Below are 10,177 nucleotides of genomic sequence, written 5' to 3' on the forward strand. Positions count from 1 at the left end.
GTTCGCCTGATTGTTATTCTGTTGCCTAGAAACCGACGGGTCCTGCCGGTGTCAAAATAAAACAAACTAATAAAGCTATCCAGCTAAACTAGCAAGATGGCAAGAACATTTTACTTAAGACACCTGGTTTATTGATCACATTCAAAAATCCAAATTTCTCCAAGACTGAACAGTATAGCCTATAATTAATTTGTTCATTATTTTGGCTATTTTTGTCATTCATAAAATCTAATTTTTAAAGACACTGCCCTCAAATAGGCCTACAATTTAATAATAAAAAAAAAAAAAACAGATCTCAATTAATCTGTTAAAGCAATATTAAGCTTAATATGTCATTGAAAAATTTAACCAAAACTAACCAAAAACTTAATTTATGCAAATCGTCCAGCTTTATTAACTAATTAGGTAAACCCCTGTGTTCATACTTGTATCTATTTTATTTTATTCTATTTTTGTCCATCTGGTTTGTCTCATTTATTTTCATTTGTAAATTTTCATACTGACCATGCGAATGTATTGTTTTCAAAGCTGTTCATAAAAAAGTAAAAACAAAAAAAAAAAACCCTGAAAGTGTCGGAGTAAACAGACTTAATAAAAACCCAAAGCCATATCTAATGAACCCAACTACATTTTAAAATTCTGCATTGTAAGACATGTCAATCTCTGTACTTAGAACAGTATACAGTGTAAGCCCTAACTTCTTATCTTTTTTTTCTTCTTACAGATCTTTTGGCAAGAGACTGCTACCATGAGCGGATTTTGAGACAATGGACCCCTGGGCACAAGTAAGCAAAGGCCCCCACCACCTCTCTTACACAGGAGCAAGACATACACCAACTGAGCAATTTAACGTTGAAAAGACGTTCAATTACTATTGTACATCTATTGTTAAGGTTTAAAGGGAAAGTTTAGTACATGTCTAGTTTAAGCCTAGATGAAAGAGAAAACAGAATCTGTGCATATGACAAAAATAACCCCCCAAAAGCCATTCATAATGTAAATGTCAGACTGTGCAGTACTATTGTTAATTATTTACAGGTTTTTATGTATTTTTAATATATTTAATAATTATTTTAAAATATGGTCTAAAATCAGGCTATATGTAGGCTAACTGATAAATCCTAGTCTATAGTAGTCTCTTCTGAGGTCATTGACTTTTTACTTTTTTTTTATTTATTTTTTTTAAGTGATCTTATTGCATTGTGAATATGTTGTGTATGGTACTTCTATGTGTCCGTTTATATCTTTTGTATGTATTGTCTTGCTCTTATCTGGACCATTGAGTCTGTAATAAAGTTTATTATTATATTATTATTATTATAACAAGGCTAAAACTTGGAGATGAGGTTTAAATCATGTGTATCGCTCTATGTGAGAGTTTTTTTTGTTGGTGTTTTGTTGGTAGCGCTCTGACAAAATGCTAGTTGGCAGTGGGGCAGACTTTGTGGTGGTTTCGTATCTCTTTGTAGTCCCTATGCTTCTCTTGTTGGCTTTTTGTCTCTTTGTAGTAATTTTCTTTCCTTGTGGTTGTTTTGTGTCTTGTTGTAGCCATTTTGGTTTCTTTGAGGTAATTTTGTGCTTTTTTCTTTGTTTTGTGACGCTTTGTAGTCATTTTGAGCCCCATGTGGTTGTTTTGCCAGTTTTACTTACATTGTGTTACTCGTTAGTTCCTTTGCATCTCTTTGTCAGTTTGAGTCCCTTCGTGGTCGTTGCGTGTTAATTTGATGTAACATTTTGCACGTGTAGGCCTGGGTCTGTTCAGCCTTGATGACCGCTTCTAGTAGGCTATAACTTACCTGCTGAGAACAACATCTGGGTTACACACATCTGTAGCAAGACATAATAAGTATACATTGCCTTGTTCTGACAAACCAACAAATTGTCAATGCATGAGACAGAATTAAAAACATAGGGTCAAAAAATGTTTGCTTTATTTTCTCCAGATGTATAAACCAGAAATGGTTTAAAAAGGGCAAACAAACAAACAAACAAACAAACAAAATGATAACAAACAGTAAACCCTTTCATACTGTAAACACATTCAAGTTTGCAAGTAAAGACTGAATTTAATGTTATATTAAATTACATGTTTAACATTTCAGTCAGGGCTTTCTGGCCCTAATTATGAAGCTGAACATTTTTAAGCCTGTAGCCTAAAAAACGGTAGAGGGCTATAACGCATTAGGTACTCATTTAGGGCACAATGTGTTCTGCATTCAGTGGTTCCCAACTCATTTAGGCACAACAAAATCCTTACTGAAATTCAGTAAATGAAATACTGAATGAAATTACTGAAATTTATTCAGTAAATGAATCAAATCATTCTCTAGGGCAAGGAAATACTTGAGGAAGACCAAATGTAATCTTTTGGGTAAACTGTCTTGTCTCTAAAAGAGACTAGTGTAACTAAACAACAGTATATATAACATAACTGCTAGGTGTGTATATCCTCAGCCAGTCAGACACAAAAAGACCAATCAATGTGTACATGAAACAACAGCCTCTTCACAGAAAAATAATAAAAAGGCCAAATAAATACAATAAAAGCAAAAAAACAAATTTAAATGATTTAGGTGATTTACTTTTTTATGTGCTGGGAAAAGGAAAAAAAATATTTAAAAGTACTCATTCGTATTAAAGGTGCAATTTGTAAGATCTGGGCAAAATTTTAGTTAAAAACATTCCAAAAATGAACTAACTTTATCAACAGAGTGGGAAGAAGTCACACTTTTGTTGTTGTATATATATATATATATATGTATATATATATATATATATGTTGTCAATTACTGCTGTATTTAGCCTTCACATGATATGCACCAAACACACACAAAGGGAATTTCAGCATTTGTATTTATCTAATGTTTCCTTGTAATAAATGGCAAAACATGAAAGGTTTTTTGTGTTGACAATAACTGAAATGAAAAAACCCAACCTGCTGGAAAGTCCACAGGAATCTCAGTTTTAACACTGAGAATGGGTGAAATATTGGCCCCCATTCAGTTGGACTGGGTGCATGGAAATTACAAATTGCACCTCTAAGGATGGCTTATTTTTTATAACTAATATTGCATTTTGAATTCAGGACTTTTGTCCCTTCTGCAGCTCAAGAAATCTTCGCATTTGTAATAATAACCAATAGTTACTAGTTGTAGAAAAGTTTTCAAATACAGTGACAGGAATACTTTGAATACATTCATCTTCTCATTAATCAGCGTGTTTAACAGTCAAATTAAATAGACAGTATAGTCTCAGAAATCAAGAGGAAGATTATTTGTGGGGTGGAAAATTAAGAAGTCCCCTTAGTGGTATTGTGTGAACCATCATGTGAGCTGGTTTCACATCTCCGGCTGTCCCTGATGAACAGGGGCATCGTGGTCCTGCTGTTGATCTGCATCTGGGGCTTCTGGTATTTGCTGTTCATGTGTTTGTTTAATGAGCTCCTCTTCTTCTGTCTTTACTTCCAGTTGAGGTTGCTCTTCATCTTGAGGCTGCTGCTCCTGGTGAGCCTCCTCTCTCTGCTCTGCTGCTCCTGCCTTCTCCTCCTGCTCCTGGTGAGGTGCATTGTTGTTGCTGGAGTCCTGTGGTGGGAAAGGTGAGTTAATATTACTACAGGCAACCATAAATGAAACATCAAATATATTTTCAGTATTATCACTTACATGTATCTAATGACAGAAACAAAGCACAACATTTGACAAAACATTTGCAAATTCAAGGAACACATACTAAAGAGATGTGCGTGATTAGTCGACTAGTTGATTAAATGTTGCTTCCCTTGCTAGTCAGCACCAGAAATACTAGTCGGTTTAACTTATAAAAATTATCAAGATTTTATCCAATTGCATTTACCCAGTGAAAATAGTTGTTAATAATCAGGCACATTTCCTATTTTTAAAATACATATAATTTTTAAAAACATTTATTAAGTGGGTCTTGTTTTGTAAGATAATGTTCAGTGTTCATAGTGCAGTCATTTCAGCGGCTTGAAATATGATTTGGTTATTGGAAAATGTACTCAAAGATATCAAGTGGCTCCGATAATATACAGACTATTTTTTTCATAATGTTTAGCTTTATAGATTTAATCGTTCTCAATTTTTTAACGTTTTTTTTTTTTTTTTCGTGCTTTCTTACTTTCAGACTGGTCAACTACTCTAAACGTCGGTTTAAACACCTGATAAATTCATCGTTAGGCATAATGCATACTCGTTTGTTATTTTTTATATCATATATTTGATGCCTTAATATTTTGTAATGATTTTATACATTTGCAAGTAAATGCTTGCAAGTGGACCTTGGGCTGAGATATACAGTACATATTTATCCATCAAAATGTACCACTTATTTATAACTGTATTTCCTGAAGACAAATTCTCAACAGTGATAACATCACAGATTTTTCATACAATTATTTCATCAATCATACTGCAGGACTGCCCTGCATTTTAATTAAGTGCACTGATTTTTTTTCTGCTTTGGCTTGAAGGCAGTTATTATAAGAAAGGGAGGTGTAAATGTACAGTACCTGTGTGTGAGGTAAAGACGGCGACAGCAGCTCAGATGGGGCCAACAGGCCATCCTGGTTTAGATCCTGAGACTGGAGTAAAAAATCCACCATAGACACCACCTGGAGTCAGAGCACACCACGCGCACACACAGATACACACACATACTCGTCAGGTCAGATAAACAGGCCAAAAAGTGTTGCAAAGTGTTAGGTATACACAAGTAGACAGCCACTGCTCCTCACCAGCTCGTTGGCCTGTGCACCAGGTGTATGATGGGTGTTATAGTCTGAAAGCAGCTTCATCATTTCCAAGCCATCCAGGAGCCCACTGCGATCATAGTCGTATAGACCAAACAGGAAGAACACCTCTGACACAAAGCAGGAGAGGACTGTCATGTTTAACACCATTTGATTCTCTGCAATGCTATAACTGCAGAGAATGTACTGTATAAAACTCCTGTACTGTAAATACACAAACACAGTAACAGTAATGTTAGATGAATCTCTGGTCATTAGATGTAAAGCAAAACTAGAATTATGCCTCTTCGAACCATCAAGTTGCAGTTTACATCCATGTCTGTCCAGACTCAAATGTAGCCATGAAAGCTGATGACACTTCAAATACGGTTGTTGCTTCAAAGAAACAACCATTTCTAAAATGTGGATGTTTCACACACACCACACAAAAGACCTATACAATCAGGGCAGAAAAATGGGCATGATTAGAGTCACCAATTCAATATCTGACCAAATGTCTCCCCTTCTGTCCCTGAGATTTGGTGTGGAATAATAGCCAGAAAACATTATAAAGTCACAGTGAGGTTGGCCATTGACTTTTAGGATGTAAAATATCCAAATCTTAACATTTTTTATTACTTACTCTTGTGAAATTTTGTCACAATTAGTGTATACATTCTTGAGTTATGGTCAAAAAGGTCAGTTGTGAGGTCAGTGACCTTTGACAACCAAATTTTATTGATTCTTGAGGCCAAGTGGACATTTGTGCCAAATTTTGAACTGAAGAGGTAACTTCTTGCGGTATCCTTTTTACAAGAATGACAGATGCAAGGCCAGATTTACCTTGACCTTTGACCCATGACCACCAAAATTTAATTAGTTCATCGCTGAGTCAAAGTGGACATTTGTGCCTAATTTGAAGAAATTCCCTCCAAGTGTTCCTAAATTATTTAAGTTCCTGAGAACGAGATGGACGGACAACCCAAAAACATAAAGCCTCTAGCCACAGCTGTCACCGGTGCAGAGGCAAAAATATTCAACATGCCAAAAAATTGGATTGGATTTGGATTTTCATTAGAGCCTCAGACATTGTTTAGTATTTCAGTAAATAGCTGTAGTATGCTGAGTATGTATAACTGGTAATGGTGATTGAAGGGACGGCCCTGTGAAGGTGGAGGTGTCTACCTTGCTCCCAGGTGCTGATTTCTGGTCCTTGTTGGCCATCCTTCAAACTGGATTGAATGAAACTTTGCCGCAATCTGTGTATACACAGAACAAAATAGGTATCAAATTAATCAGTAATACATTTAGAGCCAAGAATGAACACTGAAGGATCAGATTTTTTCAAGCCTGCAGTGGCTTAGTAATGGTTTCACCATTGCTTGCGGTTACAATCAGACTCTGAATCTTTCTCTGTCATACTCTTGATTTTTATTCAGGCTGACTGCAGGCACAGTAGTAATACTGTGTAACACTGTGTTATTTTTTTAGTCACAGGAGGGCAGCATTCGTTGCCACTGAGTATAGCTTGTATCTAACTAATATGGCTCCAGGAGGAGGTGCCACCTCAGCAAAAAGCTCTGTGCTCAAAGGAAAGTTATACCAGTATTTGCTGATTTTCCAGTTTCCCTTATTGTTTTGGGAAGCTAGAGTCACATCTCACAGGAAGCAGATAGAAGGACGACACACCTGGGGCAGCAGTAATACTTGTTAAACCTGTGAGCTGCCCTGTTGTTCTGTGTTAATAATGTGTTAAATGATGGGGCTTGTTTTAGACCACTCTGTTGCCCAAAGTTTACATAAGGAGCTTTCGGGTTTTTTTTTTCATCTAATCTGTCTGATTTGATCTTAAGATGCAATTTAGTTCAATGCACAGGCCTTACATTAAGTAATGCTCACACCCTGGCATCACTACTGCAACACTCATCTTACAGTTGAAAAAGTTTATATTAGCTGTAGTTGCCACTGAGTCTTAACCTCGGCCTCCTGTGAATCAGTGTGCGTTGTTTGTGTAGGGAGGAGCACAACACATTAGCTGACTAACATTTTTGTGGTTATAAAGTAGACTTAAGCTAACACAATGATAGAGTAGTGTACACATCATATCTTATGAGCCAGGGGAAAGAAAGAAGCTGCGGCCATGTTGTCACCATCAGCATGACACTAAGTCCACAAAGTCGTTGTGATCTAATTTTGTGTCCTAAATAAATTAAACCTAAGATTCAGTGATATGGGCCAGTTCAAACTGCTGCATAGAGTGAGCTGAGATACCAAGGGTGAGCTATATATTTGCATTATTTATAAGGACAATCTATATTTTGATTTCACATTTCATAATTGCAGCATAAAGCTATGTATTGCACATGTAATCTTATCAGTTTATGGTGCATGCAATTAGCACAACACAGCAGCCAAAGTCCACAGAGTTGCTAGACAGCAGCTGCTGAGTCCACTAAAACAGACTACAGGTTGACAGTAAATGTAATACCTCTTATGTCATACTCTGAGATGGCTTTCAAGCTGCATTTTGAGTGCTATGTTTAGTGAAAACAGACAGACTGCACCAATCCCTCTTTTTTTGAGAAAGTAATTATGAGCAAAGTCGTAGTTAAAAATGAGCTGCATGTATAACAGCATCACATTATCATCATGTGTCACTCACCCGCGGTCCTCCTCTCCAGAGCCAAAGGGATTGGCTAGTGCTACTACATTGGGGCGGGCATTAAACGATTCCTCCCTAGAAAATAAACAAATAAGGATAGAAATTAGGAAGTTATACTATTTCATATTTTTTAAAATGTATTTTCTTTTTTTCTGATAAGTGACAGAGGTGAAAGAAAAGGCGCTACTTCTGCTGGCCATAACAACAGAACTATGTCCTCCATGCACGAAGCATACTTAATTTGCCATGTTTTGCAAAAGATCTGCTGAAAATATCCATTTTATATCTTGTCCATTCTGATATTGCAGCCATTGGTTACATGCTCATTGTGCAAATTAATTATAAGTTATAAAAAGCATCAAGTATGCCCCAAAATCTTGCAGTATATTTAGTTTAAAATGTTATGGTTTTATATGTGTGAAAAAGAGACTGAAACTTGGGAAAAGGGAGGAGGGGTTACCTTTGTGTCCCGGGTTGACCTGGTGCAGCCTGGCACAGTTGCATGAACAGGTATAGGGACAGAACACATGGGACTAACCTGCCCAGGTGAGACTCCATGAACACACCTGCAAACACAGCTACGTTATAGCCTCACATCACATATACACAAAACACTGTGACAGGATGATACCATGAATTTATCTGCCCAAATGTCATAGAAAAGAAGCACACTATAAAGCGCTAAATGGCCTCAGGACTGAAGACAATTGTGATTGTCTTGTAGGATACAAAGTTTTTATGCTCCCCACCTGTGGAACAAGCTTCCTGACTATGTGAGGTCTACTAAAGCTGTTAACGCATTTTAGTCAGGGTTTAAAACATTATGGTTCACTGTGGCTTTCAGGTTAACTCGGTACATAACTTTTTCTTCTTTTTCTTGTACCTCTTTTTCCCCCCAAACATTTATTTATTGTTTTTTAAAGAAACAGTGTGTAGGATTTAGTGTCATCCAGTGGTGAGAACTGCAGATTGCAGTCAGCTGAAACTTCTTCCATGTGCCAGGTGTTAGGATTCTGTCAGTGGGAGCCGAATTATCCGCAGAGGTCCCAGTCATTGGTTTGTCTGTTCTGGGCTACGTAGAAACATGGCGGTGCAATATGGCAGCCTCCATAGATTAGGACCCGCTCTTTATGTGTATATAAAAGGCTCATTCTTAGGTAATGAAAATACAACAGCGGACAACGAACAACAGCACAATGATAAATAACAGAAACAGTAACAGTTAGCCCAGTCTTCCTGTTCAGCTCCAAAACAGTTCCTCTGGTGAACCAGTATCTTGAAAATCTCATCATCATCATAAAAGTCAAGTGGGTTGATTCTGTCTCTCACCTTTCTTTGGGGCACTTCATTTTTTTGCTCAATCCAGTCATTGTAAAAGTTAAATCTCCTCAACTGTAGGTTGAAAGTGAAACCTGAATCACAGTATCAATTGTGAGTTTAAAGTTCTGGTGCAACCAAATTATATTTAGAGTAGAAACTTAACTGAGATATTAAGAGAGGTTTAAATTGAATATTTCTTAATTTTAAGCTATAGTTATAAAGTTTGGTGCAAGACCATTTAAATTTCAACCTATGATTTAATCAGGTTAAGAAGTTAATCATTGTTTGTGCAATCCAGCATAAGTCCTACACACTGGACCTTATATGTGATTTTAATGATTTCTTATTGTCTCATATTGTAGGCCTATATCAAAAAAATATAATGTACATTATGCCCCAGTAAAGCATTTTGAATTGCCTTGTGTCAGAATAGTGCAAAATAAACTTGCCTTACCTTATTGAGAAATTATGACCATCATGTATCTTTTGATGGTTATAAAATGATAAAACAACGCTAAAATATAGAAATACACCCTCTCTGGGACATTGCTGATCTGGCCCATATGACAAAGTCTATTACAACCTTTACATCTATTTATGGCTCAGCACAGTCAGTCATTGAATATATACACTTGTCTCCATTGCTAGAGGCAGATGTTCCACACACTGTATATTTAGATGCAGGACTGGGATGTGCACAGCATACCCGGAATAACTAACTACCAAACGTTTCTGTAGCTTTCCCATATGGAATAGCAGCGACGCTAACACACACGCACACACACACACACACACACACACACACACACACACACACACACACACACGATTACGGCTCACACCAACTGACTGTAGCATTATTACAGCGCACAAACCTATGCTTTCTGATAAAGTCATATTGTCCTCGAGCTCTTACAATGGAAGAGAAACAAAACATAAAACCGAAATAAAACAAAATAACCGGAAGGATGATTAGCAGTAGCCTGAACTAGTTTAGCCAATTGACTGTACGCATTTATTAAGATGTAGATTAAATATGTATGTGAACGGAAGTAACATATGGACACTAAAACACGCAATAATATCCAAATAAATACACGCCATCATCCCGTATCTCTCCACTTTAAATGATAATGGACCTACCTGTGTGCATAGTTGATGTGTGGACAGTAAAGAGGTTTAGTTTTGCGTTTTAAGTTTCACATCTGGAGGACACCTCTGCTACGCACCGCCCTGCTCGCGCCTCCCGGTCTGCACTGCGCAACGGCGGCGGCACGCGCGCTCCCCGCCTGCCACGGAGACCGGAGTGTTTTGGTCAATGACAGAGTCCACGTGGAAGAGCAGAGCAGCGCAGTATGCGCAGGCGAGGCAGTCAGCCTTTGTGCTCCTCTCCACGGGTTTTCCGCCACGTCCGCACCAACAGACGGATTCCGGTAGTGCGCGAGGAA

At 37.4% G+C, this 10,177-nt stretch overlaps 1 protein-coding gene across 1 annotated transcript; it reads right to left on the minus strand.

Moving 5' to 3' along the window:
- Window positions 1-2,450: 2,450 nt before the first annotated feature.
- On the minus strand, window positions 2,451-9,950 carry cgref1 (cell growth regulator with EF-hand domain 1). The gene is made up of 7 exons (XM_042489591.1): window positions 9,873-9,950; window positions 7,870-7,975; window positions 7,410-7,484; window positions 5,933-6,006; window positions 4,754-4,878; window positions 4,529-4,630; window positions 2,451-3,581 (listed from the first exon to the last, which is right to left on the minus strand). Exons 1-7 carry the CDS (start codon window positions 9,880-9,882, stop codon window positions 3,339-3,341), a joined length of 735 nt encoding a protein of 244 aa, XP_042345525.1. The 5' UTR covers window positions 9,883-9,950; the 3' UTR covers window positions 2,451-3,338.
- Between the last annotated feature and the right edge of the window lie 227 nt (window positions 9,951-10,177).

This window comes from Plectropomus leopardus, chromosome 1 (genome assembly GCF_008729295.1).
Source record: "Plectropomus leopardus isolate mb chromosome 1, YSFRI_Pleo_2.0, whole genome shotgun sequence".
Classification (NCBI taxonomy): domain Eukaryota; kingdom Metazoa; phylum Chordata; class Actinopteri; order Perciformes; family Serranidae; genus Plectropomus; species Plectropomus leopardus.